This window comes from Onychostoma macrolepis, chromosome 06, assembly GCF_012432095.1.
Source record: "Onychostoma macrolepis isolate SWU-2019 chromosome 06, ASM1243209v1, whole genome shotgun sequence".
In the NCBI taxonomy this organism is placed as follows: Eukaryota; Metazoa; Chordata; class Actinopteri; order Cypriniformes; family Cyprinidae; genus Onychostoma; species Onychostoma macrolepis.
The window spans coordinates 21,779,371-21,802,704 of record NC_081160.1 but is presented as its reverse complement, the minus strand read 5'-3'; the positions used below and the strand labels follow the sequence as shown (position 1 = coordinate 21,802,704).

At 36.2% G+C, this 23,334-nt stretch overlaps 1 protein-coding gene across 5 annotated transcripts in view; it reads right to left on the bottom strand.

The window, feature by feature from the left end:
• Positions 1-23,334, bottom strand: part of negr1 (neuronal growth regulator 1) — a 164,264-nt gene that overhangs the window by 96,271 nt on the left and 44,659 nt on the right. For all 5 annotated transcript variants that reach the window (XM_058778333.1, XM_058778329.1, XM_058778330.1 and 2 more), the window contains exons 3-4: positions 18,219-18,344; positions 6,991-7,122 (exon numbers count right to left, since the gene is read on the bottom strand). In XM_058778333.1, the coding sequence (XP_058634316.1) occupies positions 6,991-7,122; positions 18,219-18,344 (258 nt within the window). The remainder of the gene's footprint in view (positions 1-6,990; positions 7,123-18,218; positions 18,345-23,334) is intronic.

Sequence of the window (23,334 nt, the reverse complement as noted above, 5' to 3'; positions counted from 1 at the left end):
AGCTGAAGCGAACTTGGGTTATGCAGCAGGACAATGATTCCAAACACAGCAGCAAGTTCACCTCTGAATGTCTCAAGAAAAACAAAATTAAGGTTTTGGAGTGGCCAAATCAAAGTCTGGACTTAAATCCAATTGAAATGCTGTGGCATGACCTTAATCAGTCCTTTCATGCTACAAAACCCTCCAATGTGGCTGAATTAAAACAATTCTGCAAAGAAGAGTGGGCCAAAATTCCTCCACAGCGATGTGAAAGACTCATTGCCAGTTATCGCAAGCGCTTGATTGCAGTTGTTGCTGCAAAGGGTGGCACAACCAGTTATTAGGTTTAGGGGGCAAGCACTTTTTCACACAGGGCCATGTGGGTTTGGATTTTGTTTTCCCTTCATAATAAAAAACTTCATTTAAAAACTGCATGTTGTGTTTACTTGTGTTATCTTTGATTAATATTTAAATTTGTTTGATGATCTGAAACATTAAGGTGTGACAAACATGCAAAAAAAAAAAAAAAAAATCAGGAAGGGGACCAACACTTTTTCACACCACTGTATATATATATATATATATATATATATATATATATATATATATGTATGTATATATTAATGCATAGCATCATGTTTAAAATGTACAAAACAAATGTATGCATAAAAATATATTACCTTATCTAGCTCAAGATTAACATTCATTAAAGATTAGTATTTTACTAATCATTCATGCAGCTATAGAGTTTAAATCAACCTCTTATGCAACACAATAACACCAATCCCTCTCTGACTACTAATTCTTTATAAACCACTGGGAGGTGAAATCTGAATGTAAACAGACTATGTCTTTCTATGCAATTTGCAGAACAAAGTGGTTGTTCCAGGACACATTAGCTCAAAATGTGTCTTGACAAAATGACATATGAAACAAAAGGCATTACATTGCCTCTCCGAAGCTCTACCAACTGCATTTTGCATTAACATTCTAACATCTGTGAGCTACATGACATCACCTAATCTGTCTTATTTATATATTTCTTTTTCCTTGATGTCTTTAGAGGCAGCGCCTGTATGAAAGTGGAACTTAAAACTAAACATCTGGTGCGAATTTCAACAGGAAAATAAGAACGCTGTGGCATATAGTCATAACAGACAAGATAAATTGAGCTTTATGATAACTAATTTCATATCAGAACAGTGCAGATTTAAAATGCAAGAGCTGCTGCAGAAACAATGCCATGGTAAATTGTATAATTGTATGCAGAATTGAGCAAAATTAAATTACTTTTCAATTTATGAGTTGGAATATATATTCATATATTCATATATATATATTTTTCTTCTGTATTAGAAATTTTGCACTACATTGTGTATTGTAAAATTTATGGATAATGTGCTCGCAGAAAATAACAAGTACATTTTCTGTTAAAATACACTGTTTAAAGAGCCACGCATAGAAATATTTTACATTTTTTTAATATTATTTTACATTACATATTTATAATATATAAACAATTACATTATGAATATATATAAATATACAAGTAACAATCCCAGTTCCTCATCTAATTAATTCAGTTCTAATTATGGAATTTAAAAGGCATTCTCAATTCAACTCTCAATGCAGCACAACCCCAGTATGCCAAATGCTTTTTTCATTTCATTTTTTCTAAATGTTTGATTTGGCTGAATTGAGCACCAGGTCTGGCTAATGTTTACGAGAGGCCAAATTTCAGCATGTTAGGAATTAGCATGCTTACCCAAAGATACAAATGCTGCACACCAACCGGAACAATAACAACATGTTTTTTTTTTTTTTTTGCATGAATGGAGGTTACAAATGAAGGTTATAGAAACTGAAGGGCATAATGTGCATTTAAAGTGTTAACACTATTTCAGTTAGCTGAGTGATCTACATGACTTTCACAGAATGCTGACAGAAGACTATCTTAGCACTCACTAGGGAACGAGTAGCAACAATAACAGTAAATGATTCAAGGTGTTTGTTACACATGGGTCCATTAGGCTATTATTTACCGCAAGTCTACAGTTATAATACCAACACAATGCTGTCATTGACCTGTAGGTCTTCATTTAGAAATTATTATGGTGTAAATCTCTGAAAAGCAAAATAAGGCCTATTCACCATTTTCTACAATTTATTTCAGAGATAAATACTGCTGCAAAAAGGAGTGCAGTAACTGGCGCAAGTCCTTGTGGCTTTAATAAAGTTATGACTTACTCATACATGCGTTAAATGCATTAAAACACATACGCAAAATTAGTTTTCATCAAATAAATTAGCTTATTTCAATTAGTGGTCATAATCTGCAATTAACCTGAAGGTCAGTTCCACACATACCTAAAAGCTGTAATTATTTTCAAACCGGATTATTTTAGCGTGTATTTAATTACGCTGATTACCCTTGAAATGTCAGAGTCGAGTCACACTATCTGCATTTGTGTAAGGCTATAAAATGACACATCCTTGACACTTTCTTTGTATGTCACATCAGAAATTGTTCTGCCCATAAAACGTTTTACATGATTCTTACAAGATTATATTTAAGACTATTTGCAACTAACTTGTTTGAAATTAATTAGCATCCCAAACTAATACAACTTGAAGAATAAAATGAGACCATGTCTACCACATTACACTGCTAATTTCCTGAAATACAGTACAGCATATTACACTATAATGCAGAGATTTTTTTTTTTTTTTGCACTGTTGAGTGGTTGAATAAAATCCTATTAGCTCTGCACATTTCACATCGAGGATTTCTTTGCGCAAGGAAATGGGCACTGGCAGAGTAGTCCTCTCGCATCCTTCTCACTTTTATTTTGGGACATAATGGCGAGATAACACTTCTCTTCTAAATCCAGCATTGGCACCTCCATTCCAGCTAATTTTTCACCCAGCTGTAGTGGGTAAAAGCGCTTTGATTGATACATTGGGATTATGTCTATCCCTTTTCCTGCTCTGAAACAGAATGTTGCAAAGGGAACAGGATCTGCTGTTATTGCTTCCATTAGCTGTCACTGTAAATCACTGTGAATCAACTGGAACCTCCACTTCCTGGTTCTAGGGTGGTCTATAATACCTGGAGAAAGCCATTCGCTAGTGTAAATGCCATGTGACTAATCACTTCAGAGCCGCAGGAAAATGTCATGACAATGCTGATTGGCTGATGGCACAACAAAACACAGTCCCAAAAAAGAAAAAGAAATCAAATAAGAAATACGAATATATATATATATATATATATATATGCATACACTATTTATTAGACATTTGGTTAGAAGAATAATTTTATTTTTTAAAGTCAGTTATGACTTATGCTGAAAAATCTCATTCGATGAAAAATACAGTAAAACAATATTGTAAATAGTATTTTCAATTTAAAATGTTTTCTATTCTAATTAGTGCTGTCAATCGATTTAAAAATTTTTATTAAGTGCAAAGTGTAATTTTTTATCACGATTAATTCCACCCAACAAATAAATACATTTTTATAATGATTTTTTTTATTGCAATAACTTCATAATCAATCCTTAAATTAATGTAGAAACAACATAAAGACAGTATATTTTTAATATTTGTATAATGGAATCTTTTTTATGACTGAAGGCCAGTATCACTGATAACAATACTACTGATGTCTCTATGAAATTGTTTTTTCCCCTAATATTTACCCATTGACAGTAGATGAATCCTTAAAGCTACAAAAGTTATTGATTTCCTCTTTTTTTCCTTTGATGAACAGACATCACATCAGCTGGGTTATTAGTTTGTTTGTTTTTTTTGGGCTGTTTAAGAGCCGCCACTGATGAACGTGACGCGGATCTGACACGCATCATATTTCTATTTTCTCACATCTCTTTACCTATTCTGACCCACCTCAGGTCTTAAAGTCTCTACTAATGAACTGACGAGTTGAATCGGGTGTGTTAGATGAGGGAGACAGTGACTACGTTTACATGGACATCAATACTCCGACTCAAGAGTCTACCATGTAAACAGAGATTTTTGTTACCTTAATCCAGCTAAAGTCATAATCGAAGTAAACACAAATCGAATTAAGACATGTGGAGTATTCCTATTTTAGTCGCATTATTGAAGTGCAGTACAGACATGTAAACACCTTAATCAAACTATTACCGTCGTGTGGGACTTTTTTTCGCCAGTTTGGGAAAGCACTGCATTTCAGAGACATGTTCTTGAATGACTTAAGGCAATCGCCTTTTTGGTAACTTCATGACTTAACTGACGACATAACTATGACATTGCATGCTCGTACTGTAGTTTCTTTCCTGCTTTGATATGAAATGATGACACAGCACGCCGGTGTACCGACAAAACATGCTACCTATCAGATTGTGCTACCAATAATATATTTGCATTGTTTTAAGGGTAAGTTTAGGGTAAGGGTAGGTGTGGACGGGTAGGTTTAGGGTAGGGGTAGGTATGGACATTAAAAAAAGCCTCAAACCACATGAATAAGATGCTGGTAGCACAATCTGATAGGTAGCATTTTTCTCTATCGATTTGTGCTACCTATCTTTTTAATGGAAGGTAGCACAATCCGAGCGGGTAGCACAAATCGTCAGAACACCGGCACAGTTTCCGTGCTCGTTTGACTCGCTCCTGCTGCTAACGTGAAGCTGGAGCATGCGTCTGAAACGTCTCCTGTTTGATGTGCTTGTAAAGACATTCTGCGTTTAACTAAACGCAATTTTTGTCAAGAAAAAGGAGGCCGAATCAGCTGTTTTGAGTGAGGTGGCCAACCCTAGCCCCGCCCCTGCGTTAACGGCGTTAAATATTTTTAACGCGTTAAACTGGAAAAATTAATCGCCTGCGTTAACGCGCTAATTTTAAAATGCAATTTGCTGATTTGCTGCTCAAGAAACATTTCATATTACCATCAAATGTTGAAAATAGTTGAGCTGCTTCATATTTTTATGGAAACTGTTTGGGGTAAGTAATATACAAAGTATATATATATCAGTACTTTTATTTTGCAAGGATGCATTAAATTGATCAAAAGTGACAGAAAAGACATTTATACTGTTACAATAGATTTTTTTTTCCATTTCAAATAAATACTGTTCATTTATTATAAAATCCTGAAGAAAAAAAAAAAGAAGGATTTTTACCATGGTTTCCACAAAAATATTAAGCAGCACAAACTGTTCAACATTGATAATAACAATCATAATAATTGAGCACCAATAATAACTGATAATAACCAAACACCAATCATCAAATTAGGTGATTTCTGAAGGATCATGTGACACTGAAGACTGGAGTAAAATTTAGCTTTGTCATTACAGGAATAGATTACATTTTAAAATATATTCAAATAGATAATAATAATAATAATAGTACTTCACAATATTGCTGTTTTTCTGTATTCATCAAATTATATTTCATCAAATAAATGTAGCCTTAGATCCGAATGGCTGCCAATGGAGAAAGATGCCCCCAGATGGTGTAGATACGACATCTACCCGCATGAGCTAACTGGGCCATGCTAACCAAACAAACCCTGACCCCTTGCCTCCATCCAAGCCAATAAACTCAAACATATGCAGAACAGAGCAAAAATAGTGGCTATAAAATAAATGGATTGCTCATTGAAAATGGTCATTAAGCTGCAGAATTGCGGCCCAGCAGACTCAGCACTGAGCCGTTCCTCTATCTTCTCAGCTTCACTCCTCATTAGAGAGTGTCAATACAATCGACGGGGAGGAGATGTGATATGACTTATGACTTCATCCTTGTCATCTAGCCATTCCCGCTCAAATCTTGACATTTCCAAGTGGTTATCTGCCCATTAGTCTGTGTTTGCATGATAGTAAAGGGAGCTGGCTTTTGATGGTCTGAACGCCACATTTATTCTGGTGTGAGTGTCGGCCTATCTGATTTATGTGCTCTCGCTGTGCCGTGATTCAGCATATGGTATATACGGAGACAAAGAGATTAATGATCCCTGTGACCGCAGAAGAGACAAAATGACTTAAAAGAGAAAAGAGGAGGAAGAGAAACTGTCAAGTGTCCTTCCCCTTGTATTTGGTAGCAGGCAGATCCTCACTATGAGCATGATGGGTAAAGTCAGTATAATTCATTAATGCTTGGAGTGCTCATTACTGTCTTTTCACACTTTGAGAGACTCATTACCTGCATAATAGAAGACTCCGTATAACACTGAGACCATTCCTCACTGAAAATTAATCATACCATCCCAGACAAAAAAGGGAATTCTCTCGTTAAATATTAAGAAACTCCAGTACCATGAATTCTATTCTAATTTCCACCCCAGCCTACCTTGGAGATACAGAAGGAAGACTGCAGTTCTGTTTCAAATTCTAGTGAGCAGCCTACGAAAGCCAAATTCGAAAGCAGCACTGCATGTATTCTTTGTGAAGACAACAATTCCAGAATGTACTGTGATGAGCTGAAACTGAATACAAGATGGATGACAAATATGGATTATAAATTATAATGTGTTATATAATTATATATAAATCAGTGTTATTTTAGTACTTGTCAAGTACTTAAGATCAGGGCCGTCTTTAGGGGGGGGTGCAACCCCAATATAATATATAATTATAAACTCCTTATATTTCAGTCAGTATCGATAAGTTCAGTGTAATTTTACAATTTCAAAATTTGAACACATGTACTGTGCCATTATCTTAGCAACATGCTAACACCGCACTCTATTTAGATCACCTGCAAGTCAAGTTTCCTGTGTGCTTTCCAAGAGGACTGCTATTTAGATGATGCATGGAGTTGCTGCCTATGTAGAGCTTTCCAAATCGGTCACTTACAAAGTCCCATTTCAGTTAGGATGCAGTAGACAGTTGACAGCCTCACTAGGTTATGGAACAGAGCTGGTATCTCCAGTAAGAGGGAAAAAAGACTCAATGTCATTGTGCATGTGATTCTACACTGTCTGACAGTAAACAAGCAGAAACAAAAGAAGTAGTACATGGTACTCACAGTTGACTGTTACTCTCACAGTCTTGGTGTCGGGTGAAGCGATGTCATTTTCGGCACCGCACTCATAGTCCCCTGCTTGATCCCGAGTGATGCCTGTGATATTTAAATACTCCCCGCTTTCGTACTTCCTGGCTGTGAACGCAAGAAAATAAACAAGCACATTCCTTCAGAAACGTTCTTTTGCAGGCATGTATTAATTAATGGTTAAATGCTCAAAGGTACAAACACCATTGAGTCTCAACTGCCAGTAAAAGATGCACAAGTGCACCCAGAAAACCGGAAAAAGCTTTATTAAGGCACATAATTGCTTTGTTGGCTAGACATCCAGTGGGAAGCATCTCCCCTGTGAGCCAGATTCACACAGGGAGGAATATTATTGGAGTCAAATACTGTGAGGAAATCAGAACTGTGCCAATATGACAAATATGGCTTGAGGTCCTTGAGTAATGAGAGGCAATATAGCACAGCGTGGGGCTTCCACGCTTCTATTGGACTAAAAACCTCCCCAGGTTCCCCAGACCAGGATCTAACCTTATTGTAATATTCCTCAGTGAAACCTATTTATATCCCACTTTACAGTGAGGTGAATCTTTCTCATGGTACAGAGAGGTAAATCCTGCACTGGCATACGGATGAGAAGCTTCTGACTCAGCAAAACCCCCACAGAATAAAATAAAAGGAGGATGGAGAGGCTTTAGGAGAGGTGTGTTTTACCAAGTCTTTTGTAAAGCATCATAGAGCTTCAAGATCCGACATCAAGAAAGCTTTAAAGGGATAGTTCCCCAAAAAACGAAAATTGTGTCATCATCTACTCACCCTTATGCATAGCAGTTTTCCATGCAATTACAATGAATAGGGATTGTAATGTTTTATTGCAACTCTTCTGAAGCCATATGGGAGCTTTGTATGACAACATTTTTTTAAATTGATATCGCTGTCCAGTCAGCTGTTAACAGCTGAGATCAGATTATTGAGTCAGTTAATCTGGAGAACCAGATCAATCTGAGTAAAGAAAGAATCATTCAGATCGTTTTTGTAAACTGGATCAACTGATTTATTGAAAGGATCTGACTTAAAAGATTGATTCTTTCACTAATCACTACTTCTCTCTCATAATCTGACATTTTGATCTGTTCCTTGCACAAATATCATTCTGACTAGCTGCTACATCACTGATAGAAACACAACTGCCCCAAGTCTAAATTATTCCATCCTTTCGTAATTTGCATAAATATTTGTGTGTTGCATGAAAACAATTACATCTGTATAGCAGGTAACAAACTGAACAATTGAACAAAATAGTTTTCTTTGGGGTTATCAAGGAACTGACTAAGATGTGTATCTGAGCTGACAAGGTGCTATTTGGCTCCCAATGCTTTACAAATGAATAGAGGCAAAGACGGTAAATAGGATAAATTGTATCAAACATTCATGCAAAACAACCCATATTTGGCTATACACAGATGAAAAGGCGAGTAGGACATCAGAGCAAAAGAAGTAAACATCATAGTATGAGATTATTCACCCATAACATAAAGAGTGTTTCGGGGTTTTTTTCCATCATTAAAACTACAAGGTATTTAGCATGACATAACCCGTTGACAAAGCACTAAGGCTGGGCGATATATCGCATGCGATTGTCATGCACATCTCGTCAGTAAAGCCGGTTCTGGTTGCAGTACTGACGAGATGCGCATGATCATCACGTTCGATATATCGCTCAGCCCTACAAAAGCACAAATATAAGCTTTTCTTAGTACTTAGTATGTAAAATGTAGTTAACAAAACTGAATTGTTGTTATTGTTAACTCAAACTAGCTTCCGTTAATTTAAATAAATCTAAAAATAAATCTGATTTTCATTTTTTTACGTTTAAAAAAAGGGAAAAAAAGAAAATCAGAACAGTTGAACAGAATGAAAATAGGTTCAAGCTGAATTGCTATATTTTACTTCAACTACAATAAAAATAAAGCTAAATACAAAAATATATCAAATTAAAACTAGTAAAATTGGTAAAAGCCCATAAAATGACTAAAACTACAATGAAAAATAAAATCTAAAAATAATGCATAATATGAATAAATACTTTAATAGTATATAAAACAACACTGTAAAACAAATAAAATACTGCTCTGATATACAGTGGCACCAAAATGTATTTGACATTTAAGCCACTATTTAAAAATGTAGGCTATAACACTGTAAAATAATTGCATTAGATTGCAGAATGCCAAACCAAGTGGCATTTATTTTAAATAAAAATAGCATGTGCATACTTTAAGCAAAATATTTTTCAAAAAATATTTTTTTAATACTTAACTTTTATCTTTACTTAACTTTTGTAATATTTAAAAAAGGTGCTAAAACACCTGTGAGAAAAATGACTTCAACCATCTAAATGAAAAATGACCTTGAGTCCAGTTAGTCAAACAATATTGCAAAAATAGCCAAGAAAAGTGTTGTATCTGATTAAAGCTATATTTACAGTTATCACTTGGTTTGATCTTTTGTACGTAATGAAATGAAAACCACACACTTAATTATGTATACTTTTTCAGGGCAAACTGTTTTAAATTACAGCAATGACAGTCGCCACATTAACAAAACAACTGTTCCCAGGTAAAAGGCAAACTTACAAAATTAACAAACATTGACTACAACTTACCATATTTCTTCCTCCAGCTAAAAACCAGAGGGATCTTTATCAGTGATTAACTCACTCCATAATTCCCTTACTTCAGTCATTTATTTTCTTTTTCCTAACAGAGACTTCACAATGAGCCATCATTTATCTTACTGATTACACCAAAAGAGGAAATTACCAAGGTTTAGTGACATTTAATAAAGAATGGATACCTTCGTGAAATCAAACTTTGTTACATCAACCAACCTGTTTGCTATGAACCAAAAAAAAACACAGAAACCGGAGCATTTTAAAGGCTTAATGGACACCAATTACGTGCCAGAAATATATTCAAATGTAAACTTGCCCCTTATCATCCGCAATCTGGACCACCTCCCGAATTGTGCACGTTAAGAGTTATTTGAAAGCTCAAGAGAGACTTGTCGTAGCCTCTGGGAAATGTCACTCCAACCAAATTAGCCAAATCACAGCAAGGTTAATCTAGGATTCCACATTGCTTTGTGTTAAGTGCAGTCACAGTAAGCACTTTCCCCACAATGTGTGAAGAGCACAAAGTACATTTCCTTGAGGTCTGCCTGCTGCTGATATGATGAGCGCTGGTGAAGAATACATTATGGGCTAAGGTGGCAGTTCTCTGTACATCTCTTCCGTTAACCCGTGAGAGAATACTGCGGCAGCCCAAATGTTGCATTATGAGAGGCTTCCCCCAGGCATTCATTGAGTTGTCAGCAATGAACCATCAACCATCATTCAACCGCCACACATACTCGCTCGCTCGATCTCGCACACTCACACGCACCTGAGCCGCCTCCACTTTTCCATTCCCCGTATCGCACCTTAACCCTGATAGCCTCCTCATTGTCCCAAAGTGCCCCAAAACAATTGCTGAATATCTGTCCGAGCAGTCTTTAAGAGCTGGTCATTGTATTGAAACCATTTGGCGATGTTTAGACAGACTGTCAGTGCCGAGTACGGAGCTATTGTTCAGGAAACAATAAACCAGAGTAAAGACAATTTTGGGAGGCAGAGGCACGAACAAAGGATTGACAAAGGACAATTGAACGCTTCACTGTAGCCTTATCATATGAGAAAAAAAAAAAATCAAATCTGAAGTGTTATAGTCAGCTATTTGAAAGGTCAGAGTTCCTTATATCCCGAGGCCTTAAATCACAATGGAAAAAGCTTATGAAAGCATGTTTGGGATCAAGCATGCTGGGCCAGGCTGTACAGAGAGCGTGAGGCCGCCCTGTAGCCTCAATACGTCTCTATATAGGGCTCATTTTAGGATCTATCTTCATCTAGTCTACAGCATTTGAAATCATGTCTGTAAAGCAATTTTAAATGCCCTGAGTACTGAAAGTATTAAAAGAGTGTGATTTAAAGCTTAGACAAGGAATTGCTCATTTAAAGTTCTTTAGTTCTCATTTAAAATCCACAGCGGTGAGAGGGTATGCTGTATACTCGCGAGTCAGTCCAATGTGTGGTTTTACCGCAAGTGTGTGTTAGAAACTGAAGGGCACATTATAGACCCTTTTTGTGCCGACGTCACGATTACGTCACAGCACTAGCTGGAGGCAAAACAAAGGGAAAACTGGAGGCGGCCCATTCAAACCAGCGCAGATTCTGCTACATAAGGAGCTTAAAATATCATCTTGTTGTGATGTTGGGTGCTAGAATCAACATAATACAGCCTCAAATTGGAAATTTTATCGCATACCTGCTGACAGAAAAAAAACGGCAACAGCTGTGGTTAAACGAGATAAACCGAGCGGACTGGACAGAAGTGATCGTTAAAAATGCCCGCGTTTGCTTCTTATCAGAAAAGGTTAAATAAAGTATTGTCTTTTGTTGTTATGGATTATGGTTTGTGTTACATGTCTACAGATTTCTTATGCATCTCACGACTATGTCATGTATGAAATGTCTGTGTGCATGTGTGTAAAACAACAAACTGACTATTTATATGCTTAATCATCTGTAATATACATTGTTATGATTGATAGTGGCTGGAATCTCTAAGAACTTGGTAAGAAAGAATAATCAAACAGTTTTGAAAGTTCAAAATAAGTTTCTGGAATTTTCACTTCTAGAAAATAATCACATTTTACTTTAAATGTACTGTATGTAAAGTATTGTAAAGGTACTGTAATGTCACCGTAAACTTAACTTACATAATTTACAGGATGTATATACTTTAAAATAACTATTTGGCCATTACATGATACATACATCTTCAAATAATATATCCATCACATTTAATGTTTAACTTTTGTATTTTGGCCCAGTTCACTATACATATATATACAGAAATATACATATATACATCTTCATGACTAGATAGACACAGGTGAGTTTCTCTTTACTACATGTTAGGTTTCTCTATAGATGTGAGTCACTCAACCGGAGGTAATTCTATCAGATCGTCCATCCTTTGAGTGAGTATAGGTCAGCCAATCTGGTTTTGTCCGTTAAATTTAACTTATTTAAATAACAATCAAGGTCCTGCACAGTGAGTGATCTTACATATGCAGGTAAAATCGGATTTTCTCCACTAATTGTTAAAAAAAAACAAGCTAACAAACTTCATAGCTAGCGTTAGTGAAGCGGTCAGTGGAATCTTTCTGCCTCCACCTAAGCTCCGCCCACAGAAAAACGTCACAATGTTTACTAACAGAAAAAGGGTCTAATAGACAGCGTCTAAAACAAGCATTTTGCTCATGGACAGCTATAGTAATGTATCATTAATTATGGTCACACTTTATTTTAATGTCCAATTCTCGCCATTAACAAATCATTAACTATGAATAAATCAGTAAACTCTTAATGTGCTGCTTATTAATAGTTAGTAAGGTAGTTGTTAAGTTTAGGTATTGGGTAGAATTAGAGATGTAGAATATGGTCGTGCAGAATGTGTGCTTTATAAGTACTAATAAACAGCCAATATGTTAATAATAGGCATGATAATAAGCAACTACTTAATAGTGATAACTGGTCCCTATACTAAAGTGTTACCTTAATTATTGAATTAATGGAATTGATAGGTTGACTTTATTGTATTTAATCAATGACATTAAATATGTTCAACAGCATCACTTTAAATTGATGCATTCAGTAATGTGACTTTACAAATATATATTCACACTGTGAAAATTCTCATGTTTCTAAAATTGTGCATATGTAAATACATTTTCAAATTCAGATGATGTCAGTACTTCCATATTGTATGTTGTACACTAAAATCTGTATGTAAACATTGGGATAGTTTTCCCAAAAATTTCAATTCTGTCATCATTTACTCACCCTTCCTTACTCATATCCTTCCAAACCCACAAAACTTGGGTTAATCTTCCAAACACTATTTTTAATGTAATCTGAGAGGTTTGTGTCTATTCATTGAAAGTCCAGGTAATCAAATCATAAAAAAGATATAAAGAGGTTATAAAGGCATTATAAAATAAATCCATAAGAATCGAGTGCTTAATCTAAGACTCTAAAAAAATCCGCAAAAATAGGGCACAATGTACTGTATTAATTTGAAGGAATTTTTATTTTTACAGGTGTTTTACATGTTTTTTTAAATTTTGCACTTCAATGCACTGTGTTTTATAGTTAATGGAAATGTCCGTAAAATTTATGCATAATGACCCAGTAATGAGCTGCCAGTACTTTTTCAATTACTATACAGATTTCTTTCTTTCAGTGAAGTCTTGTAAAGACACATGATTGCTTTATATGATGAACAGATTTAATTTTGGCTTTTTATTCCATGTTTAGGGGTGTAATGGTACACATATTTGTACCAAAACGTTTTGGTAGGGGTGTTTCGGTTCGGTATGCATGTGTACCGAACAAATCGTTCCATTTTTCAGGAAATTCAGACAATAAATGACGTTTCAGTGCTCTTTGATGTGGTGAGACATATTGCCGTATACTAACGCCTCAGTTCTAACGGCAGCGCGGAGCGTGAGTGAGTGTGATTACCCCTTCCTCTTTATTACTAGTTTTAACTCGAAATACAGTGGGGAAAATAATTATTTGATCCCCTGCTGATTTTGTAAGTTTGCCCACTTAAAAAAAAAAAGGAAAAAAAAAAAGAAAGGTTTAACATTTTTATGGTAGGTTTATTTTAACTGATAGAGACAGAATATCAAACAAAAAATCCAGAAAAAAAAGCAGCATACAAATGTTAAAAAAAGATTTACATTTTAGTAAGTCAAATAAGTATTTGATCACCTACCAACAGGAATTTTGGCTCCCACAGATTGGTTATGTGCACATGTGGAACACAGATTAGTCCTGTCACTTTAAGAAGATACTCCTAATTTCAGCTCGCTGTGTGTATAAAAGACTCCTGTCCATAGAATCCGTATCTTCCATTCCAACCTCTCCACTACCATGAGCAACACCAAAGAGCTGTCAAAGGACATCAGGGACAAGATTGTAGACCTGCACAAGGCTGGAATGGGCTACAAGACCATCAGCAAGAAGCTTGGTGAGAAGGAGACAACTGTTGGTACGATTATTCGGAAATGGAAGAAATACAAAACAATCATCAGTCGGCCTTGGTCTGGAGCTCTGTGTAAGATCTTGCCTCATGGGGTAAGGATGATCATGAGAAAGGTGAGGGATCAGCCCCGAACTACACAGGAGGAGCTTGTTAATGATCTCAAGGCAGTTGGGACCACAATCACCAAGCAAAACATTGGTAACACACTACGCCGCAATGGATTGAAATCCTGCAGCGCCCGCAAAGTCCCTCTGCTCAAGAAGTCACATGTACAGGCTCGTCAGAAGTTTGCCAGTGAACATCTAAATGATTCAGAGAAGGCTTGGGAGAATGTGCTGTGGTCAAATGAGACCACAATTTAGCTTTTTGGCATCAACTCGACTCGTCGTGTTGGAAGGAAGAGAAATGCTGACTATCACCCCAAGAACACCATCCCTACAGTCAAGCACGGAGGTGGAAACATTATGCTTTGGGGCTGTTTTTCTGCTAAGGGTACAGAACGACTTGACCACATTGAGGGGCAAATGGACGGGGCCATGTACTGTAAAATCTTGGACGAGAACCTCATCCAGAACACTGAAGATGGGTCATGGATGGGTTTTCCAGCATGACAGTGACCCGAAACATACCGCCAAGGCAACAAAGGAGTGGCCCAAGAAGAAGCACATTAAGGTCCTGGAGTGGCCTATAGCCAGTCTCCAGACCTTAATCCCATAGAAGATCTGTGGAGGGAGCTGAAACTTCGAGTTTCCAAGAGACAGCTAAGAAACCTTAATGATTTAGTGAGGATCTGTAAAGAGGAATGGACCAAAATCCCTCCTGAGATGTGTGCAAACCTGGTGACCAGCTACAAGAAACGTCTTACCGCTGTGCTTGCCAACAAGGGTTTTTACAAAACTTACAAAATCAGCAGGGGATCAAATAATTATTTTCCCCACTGTATGCATGAATGAACATCTCACCCCTCACGTATTCGCTCAATTAGTGTTTCAACCGTGGAAAGATGTCATTAAAACAGCTTGTAAACAAAATGTCACATAGCATTTCATTTACCTCATGCAAGTCATCAGTGTTGATTACAGTTAAAGTGTTCGAGTTTTGATTATTATAGTAAAAAAATAAATAGTAATTGAATATAAGTTTGGGCTCTGTTGTTAATTGTAACCTTATAGTAATGTAAAAGGGCTCCCTGTAGTTTAGAGCAGAAGCTGAGGTAGAGTTTTATCCCTAAGAAAATTTAAATTATAATTAAATTATTTATTTAAAGAAAGAGCAATTTGTCGAATAAACCATTGTTTATTTTTTTTTTTTATTTAAAAAAAATATGTTTAGTTTTTTTTTCCTTCTGCTGTACCAATACCATACCGAATCGTGACATCAAAACCGAGGTACGTACCGAACCGCTATGTTTGTGTACCGTTACACCTTTAATGTTTACCATCTGTGATTCAGAAACCACTCAGGTGTCATTAAAAATAAGATTAACCAAAGTCTTATGGGTTTTGAGCGACATAAGGGTTGGTACAGCATATAATTGGGGTGACTAGCGAGTTAGCATTTTAGCACTTCCGGTTCCATCGTCCCAGAGTCAATGGGATTTTGGTTAAATCCATGGTTCAGACAGGCTCAAGATACTTTCACGTTTTATTCTACGACATAAAACACACCAGTTACACCCCACTCGTGAATTTTTAAAACTGTTCCATTTCTTTAAAAAACGGTTGCTAAAGTTGCTAAATGCTAAACAGGTGCTGTCGGAGACATTCAACGTCATCGCGCCAAACAGTTTATCAATTTCGTATTTTCCAGTTGTAGTATAATTTGTAATACAATTAATTGTAGAATAACCAATGAATAGTTTCCCGTATTTTATATTTTTGTTCGACCATTTTTTTTTTTTTTTGCTTTGCCCCGAAATGCAACAAGTTTTTGGATGGAAGATGGTCGTTTTATCACTTTCCTACTGACACGGAGACTTTGGGTTCGGACCATGATTTAAACTCGTATGATTATTTCATGTAAACACCACATTTACCGGCTTTACATGGTTAAAGTGAAACTTTAATGATGCACTGTGCTTAAAGCCACATTAAAATGAAATGTTTGCGGCCACATGAAGCTGTTAGAAGGCATATAGATTGAGGATTTCCGAGAAGCAAAGATAAAATAACATTTTGTGTAACCACCCTAACAAAATTATAGCTGAAATGTGGTACTTTATTCACAAAAATAAGTTTTATCTTACCATATCCCAAAACTCGCTCAATCTGCTGTTATTTAATAGATTAAATGCACTAGAATTTTATTGAATAGTATGTGGAGACACGTTTTTAATTAAAATATTCATATTAATCAAGGATTTATTGACTTTCAATTCACCTTATTTCGAAATGTACAGAAATACGTGCTTTCAAATGTTCTTTAGTTATGATTATTTCATTTATTCACTATACTATTTATTACTAATGTCTCATTTCAGTTTTAGTTGGCTCTAGTTTTGTATTTATTCCAGTTTATATTAAAAGGTTCATGTAGCGTGGAATAAAATTCATATATAGAGTAAATTCTTTTCACTGAAAGCGGTAAAAATAAGTTTGAAAAAGTTGTCGAGAGAGCGGTAGTTCGTTTTTAGCCTAAGTTTAGTTTTTAAGTTCTGGCACTTTTATTTAGGCTTCAAAATTCATCAAAGTTATATTATTTTGTGAATATTACCTTGATGGACAAAAGGTGTAAGTTTCATGAACTACGGTTGAACACAGAGCTTATTTTTTGCGAAAATCCAAAAGCCTATGGAAAAATCCTATTGGCTTTTTGTCGAGGGAACCAGTTTCATGCTAACATGAAGGCACAGAAGTCAAAAGTCTGATGACACACACACACACACACACACACACACACACACACACACAAGAAACGTATGAGGCCAACTGCACTTAAAGTGTTTCAGCAATTAAATCTAGTGGTGCTAGTCTGCAGGTTCAGCCTCCTGTAGGGTCATTCAAGAACCACTGGAAATCACAGTCCAGGAGCTGCTGTGATTACAGCTCTGACGATTACCACAGTGCTGCCATATGTGTACCAAATACTGTTATATGTGATGGTGCGCAATAATGTATTCAGTCTGAACATATTGACTTTTATTGAAAAATTTGTAGCCTCATACAAAAGTTTCACACATTTTTTGTGTCATTTTGACTTTGCTCTCTGTCATCATGTGAATCCTTGACAATATCACAGCTACTATTTAAATACTGTAAATGAATCTTTTCAGTACATCACAAACTTCAGTGGCAGAAGCAGCAGTATCTTAAAAAATGTTCTATTGTCACTGGATCTTACTCATTGTCATCCTCTCTGCCCACACAGAAGTTAATTAGCCTGAAGAAGAATAGTTCAGACAAATGGCTTTCAGTCACATCTGGGCCAGACTGAATCTGCTGACCAAAAGTGAAAGTTCACCATTTGCAGGACAGTTGTCTAAGGACTTTTTTAAAAATTACTGATGCACTTATCGTCTGTTTTTAAGTGTTTCTATAATTTGAAGTATCCTACCTTAGGTAAGTAGTGGTTTCATGACACTTCAAAGTCTTTTGATGAGAATCTCAAAAAGCAACTCGATCACAAAATACACTGGAGAATGAAATAAATATGGCAGTCCAAAGATAAGTGCAGCTGACTTCAATAAAAATTCACAAGCACTCGAAAATACTGCTGTGCACTGAATTTTCAATTCGCTTTGAAAATGTGCCAAATTATTTGCTTTAACGGCTGAATATAAACTATGAAAGGTAAAAATGAGGTTGATGTATCCTCACATTTTGTTTACCCTGCAGCAGAGTGATAACTTAAGACTAAGAAGTCTTTTTGAGAACAACAGCAAATTTAAGCGATAATTGATTAAAAGTCTTTTCCTAAACTCAGTTCATTATAGAAGGTTTAAAAAAGAAACATCTTAGAAACATCATTTCTAAACTCCAACACACTGAACAACTTGGACAGACATTCCTGCTGTGTTTTAAAGTCAATGTCAAATTCTATCTAACTTATCGTGACATATTTTAACTGATTTGAACTCACCTGATGGGGAGATGTGTCTCCAAGAGATTTTGGGCTCTGGTTTCCCACTGGCTGAGCAGATGAGTGAAACATTGCTGCCTTCGTTTACCGTAATGTCCGATGAAATGTCATAGATTTTGGGAGGAACTGTGGAACAAAACAAACAGTTAGATACACAAAGCTGCAAATGAGCTCAATGCCAAAAGCCTGGATCTAGAAAGTCAAGTATGTGAACAACAACAAGAGCCAATATAGCTGCAAGCAGCAATTATCTGGGTCCAAACACAATACCACATTATCCCAATAAGGTCACAGGTATGTCATTGGGTCTGTCTTTCATATATTGAAAGAAAAAGTGTTTTCTTTTGTTGGGCATCGTTCACATTGTCTAATTACTGCTGATTGGCTAAAAACAGCCATATAGTTTCAGATCTGCCCAACGTAAAAGTCATTTTCTTTGTTACAACAGGACTGAACCCCACAAACATCTGTAATTTGTCTTAAGAATGATGTTCTAAGCATGTATACCAAATTTCATGAAACTCTGTCATTTTATTAAGGAATTACAGCAATTTACATGAAAATCTTATTTGACTGGTTTCATTCTGACAGGATGAAAATTCTAGGATTAGTTCACAAGTGTAATTATAAAGTCTAAGTGTAATATGATTTAATAAATGATAGGCATAGTCCATAAGCCAAGGAGCGTGGTGATATACATTTTTTCATGGAGTATAACCAAAAACTATAACTACATCATAATGGCGTTTTTACCATGATCTACCGTGATTCAGTATTTTCCATAACATTATAATGCTGACAGAAATAATATGATTCCCAGCATTTCCTGCTTGGATCTCTAAAAAAATGAGAAATTAATTGGTATTCTCAAACATTTTCTAGTCTGATTTAGAACGCTTCAATGAATTTTTGTTAACATTTTGGTGATAAAACTACAGTGATGGTTTTCTGATAGATATATAGAGGGTAACCAGACACTGTCGCATGATATTATGTGTGATGGTGCACCTCACACTCAACTAGAAACTACAAAAAATAAATCTAGATGTAAATATATCTTTATCCCACCTTTCATCACACAGGGCCTCCACTCTTTTTCAAAACCACAATGTCAGTTGTCAAGGGGTTTATGAATAAATGTCTGACCTCCTGGTTTTGCTTTCCCTACATAAAAAGGCAATAAATTGTCAGGAGTCTGCAAAATCAGCTATTCCCTTTGTTCATTTTTTTGAGGTCCGGCTGTGATTCTGTGCCAGGTTGTTTGAAGTGGATTGCATTTAACTAGACTGGTTCTGATTCTTTGACTCCCTCCTCCCAATATAATATTCTAAACACCATGCATTACAGAAGATCCATGTATAATGACCAAACTTTCGCAAGAGCTATTTATATATTTTCTTCTCAAACAGTAAATGGAGTTGTAATTAACTTTTATTTTATTTAAATGTCAATTAATAGTTCTCCTGACAGGCAGACTCCCCATTGCATCCATGCATAACCAGACACAATATATATAATCATGAATGATCGCTATTATAGAAAAAGCAATACTCATCTGGGGAAAATCAGTTAGAAGAAAACAAGACACTGACGGAATTCAAATAAAATCCTTTAAAGCATGCTGAAGAATGCATTCAAGTCTTCAAAGAAATGGCGCCATTTCTTCTTTCCGAGCAAAAGGACACCAAACATTCAGCCATTTGTCACCTTGAAAATAAACAGCAACGTTATTTACTCCTACACTATTTGATCTGCAGTTTAGGTCTTTCTTATCTTGGTTTTTGTAATCTGCTGGCACTAAATGGTTGAGTTGAAATTCTAATGAACCCTCTCATTGTTTGAAAGCGCTGCTCTGACTGTCTTGCTCTCCACTGCAGGTTTACTTGAACTTCCTCCCACTGTTGACAAATGTCCACAATCACTGCACAAATGGAAATGTTGCATTCGTCGACTGATCATATCTGCCTTCAACAGGATCAAGACCCTATTAGTCAACGCCTGAGGAGTCAGGTACTGGCCTTTTAAATGAGATGTGGGGCCTCTGCAGATCTTTAAACTGAACATGTTCGAAGAAACATCAGTTTCATCATCTTGCCATATATTCTAGAACTTTCTCGGTAAATGCTCACCTTGAGATTTGAAGTCTTTTATTACTGTTTTTTTTTTCCAGACACTTCTTTTACTTCTACAATGCAATAATGGCAAAATGTGTCGAAACAATTGAGCTTTTTGAGCTTATAAGTTGGCGGGGGAAAAAAGTCCAGAGGATTTGGTGCATTGAAGGAATATCTCTCATTACAGCCCAAGACAGTTTTGACTTTCATTACTGGTCTTGTGTGTACCACCTGTGAATACAGAGTATATTATCAGATGAAATGAAACCCTCTCTGTATTTTCAAGTAGCTGAAAAGCCGAAAGGACCGGTATGCCTTGACACTCCACTGAACACGGCAGCATAAACAGATGCAAAGGTCAACAACCTATCCCGGTATGCTCTTTTAACTATCACTAAGTTCATAATGAAAGCACATGTTATTTAATCTCAAGCTCAAGGTCTGACCGCGATTTGACTTCTATGAATCCTTTCTGAGTGTCAAGCTCAACGCTTTTGGCCATAGTTATTTTTAACCTGTTTATTTCCACTCAGCCTGTTCAATTGGTAGGGTAATGATGACAAGAGAAAAACAAGACAACGCTAAAGCCCTACCCCAAGGCCCTATTCAAGACAACCTGATGCTTTGTTTTCCGTTTAATTCATTAACTGCTGCACGATTGTCATGTTTGCCCATTCCACTCTAATTCTCCCTCCTCTCCTCGGCGGGAGGCGCGGAGATGGAGCTGCCACAGCTGACGGGGGAGGCATTATCAGTCTCTCAGCCCCAGAGTGAATAAATAAGCCTCTAATGACGCCACCTTGAATTACTGAAACGCTTACAGCTATTAAAATGCAGAGTTTCCTCTGAATAAAGTGGAGTACATGGCTTGCCTTTCTATAAATTCTGACAGGTTCTCCAGGGCTGACTGCTGCCACCCAATTCCTAGACCCCAATGCTTCACACCTACTGCCAGCCCACATTCCAATTACAGAGCTGAGGGAAAAGCGGGCTCCTGTCATAATGCAGACTAGCACAGGCAAAGAGCCGAGCAGAGACAGGCAAAGAAATCAGATGCAGTCTTATCTATTTGTTGTCTTCCGGCTGAAAAGGAATGAAAAAAACAAAACAAAAAAGTTAAGGCTGATGTTCAATAAATGGACTTGTATGTTACAGCATCATCTAAATATTTATAGCATAAATGAGGTGAATTCTGGTTTTATATATGAGGCCTCTGCATGGTAAATTACCAGTGGAATAGGCAGTACAATAAGCGATACACTCTATTGCACAGCTGAGCCCTTCATTAACCTTTAATATCTGTTGCATGCATGCCACGCCAAAAATACACAGAGACCACTGTAAATTAATTTTCCCTATCCTTTCCACAAGAACTGCTGACTTGTGTTTAAATGACAGAGTAAAACATTACTATATTACTGTTGAAATCAGCAGAGTTTATGAGTTTTCACACTAGAGCTTTTAGTTCGTTTGGTCTTTTCTTTTTTTTGTGAACTTTGGCGTGCACAAGTTTGCCTGAAGGAGGGATGGTTCATTTGGACTTCAGCACGATACACAGTTGGTTTGAATGCATTTGGGTCTAATTTGTGGAAGAGAACCAATGTTGATGACGTATAAATGTCTATTATACAATAATGTATTTCTAATTGCTACTATTCTCCACAGAAAATTGCATTTTAGCAACTCGCATTTTTCATTTGTCTTAAACATAAGTGCTGTTTGTGCGTTTTTTTCTTTATGGTAGTAAAACCAAAAGGGAGTAAAAAAGGTGAATTTTTCCATTTCTTTTGCCTTCTCCTCTAGAGATACAACATTATGTAGCTAGTTGTAAACAGTTGCTGGTATCATATCGATGATGCAAATCTACTGTGCTTTGGAGTCAAATAATATAAAACAGTCAGAGGAGGAAAATTGGATACAGACCCCCCCAAAAAAAAAACTCATGTGTGAAAAGCCTTCAGTCTGATAATCCTGTTATGAATTACTTGTAAGACAAAACATACCGGTTAAGAAGCTGTTAGGACAGACATTACATTCATTGAATTGAGCTGAAAGAGACACTGAGGGTAAGTAACAACTTTGAATATAATAATAAACTCTTGTATGTCCTGAACAACCCTTGTGAGTCACAATGCGGCTCTGTTCCAAACGCTAGCAAGCTGCCAACATAGGCAGCACTTGAAGAAATCACAGGCACAAACCCAATGCTACGGCTGTTTGAAAAGGTAGGAAGCATGATTATGCTGCTTTCTAAGATGCATTCTTTTTTTCTAAACCAAAGAAAAAAGAAAATGAAAGAAAAATACACCACATGTATTCTTTAATAAAAGAAGGTGTTGTAAGATGGTGTATTAAAATATAATTTATGCAATACTGAAAACATTGATAAAAATAATCCAGTCTAATGAAAAAAATGGCAATTATACTCAATATTTGTGTGTGCTATTGTATATATTTTCATGCTTATTAGAATATTATTTGTTAGCCTAGAAACATGCTAACATCAAAGTAGCGTTGTGTTGGTAATGTGATTCAAATCAGTTAATATGATGTTCTAAAGAAATAGTTTACCCAAAAATAAAAATTCCTTCAAATTCACCCTGAGGCCACCCAAGATGTACTGAAGATGAGCTTAATTTGTCATCAGAAAAGATTTGGAGCTAATTATTATTGCATCACTTGCTCACCAGTGGATCCTCTGTAGTGAATGGGTGCCGTCAGAATGAGTCCAAACAGCTGATAAAATCAGAATCGAAGTATTTCGTGTTAAACAAGTTGTTTTTGGAATTTCCTTGTCTGTAATAAAGGTTTTATTTTCATTGACTGAATATTCATTAAGCTATAGTCCAGACATAGGCTAGCTAGCTAGACGGTTGAGAATTTTAATTATAGGCCTATTAATTGTGGAATATATCTAAATGTTTTAAATAATTTTCAGTGAGGACTAATCTAAATTAATCTTTTATTATCCACGCCTCAGTTGTGCGGTAAATGTGCAATTA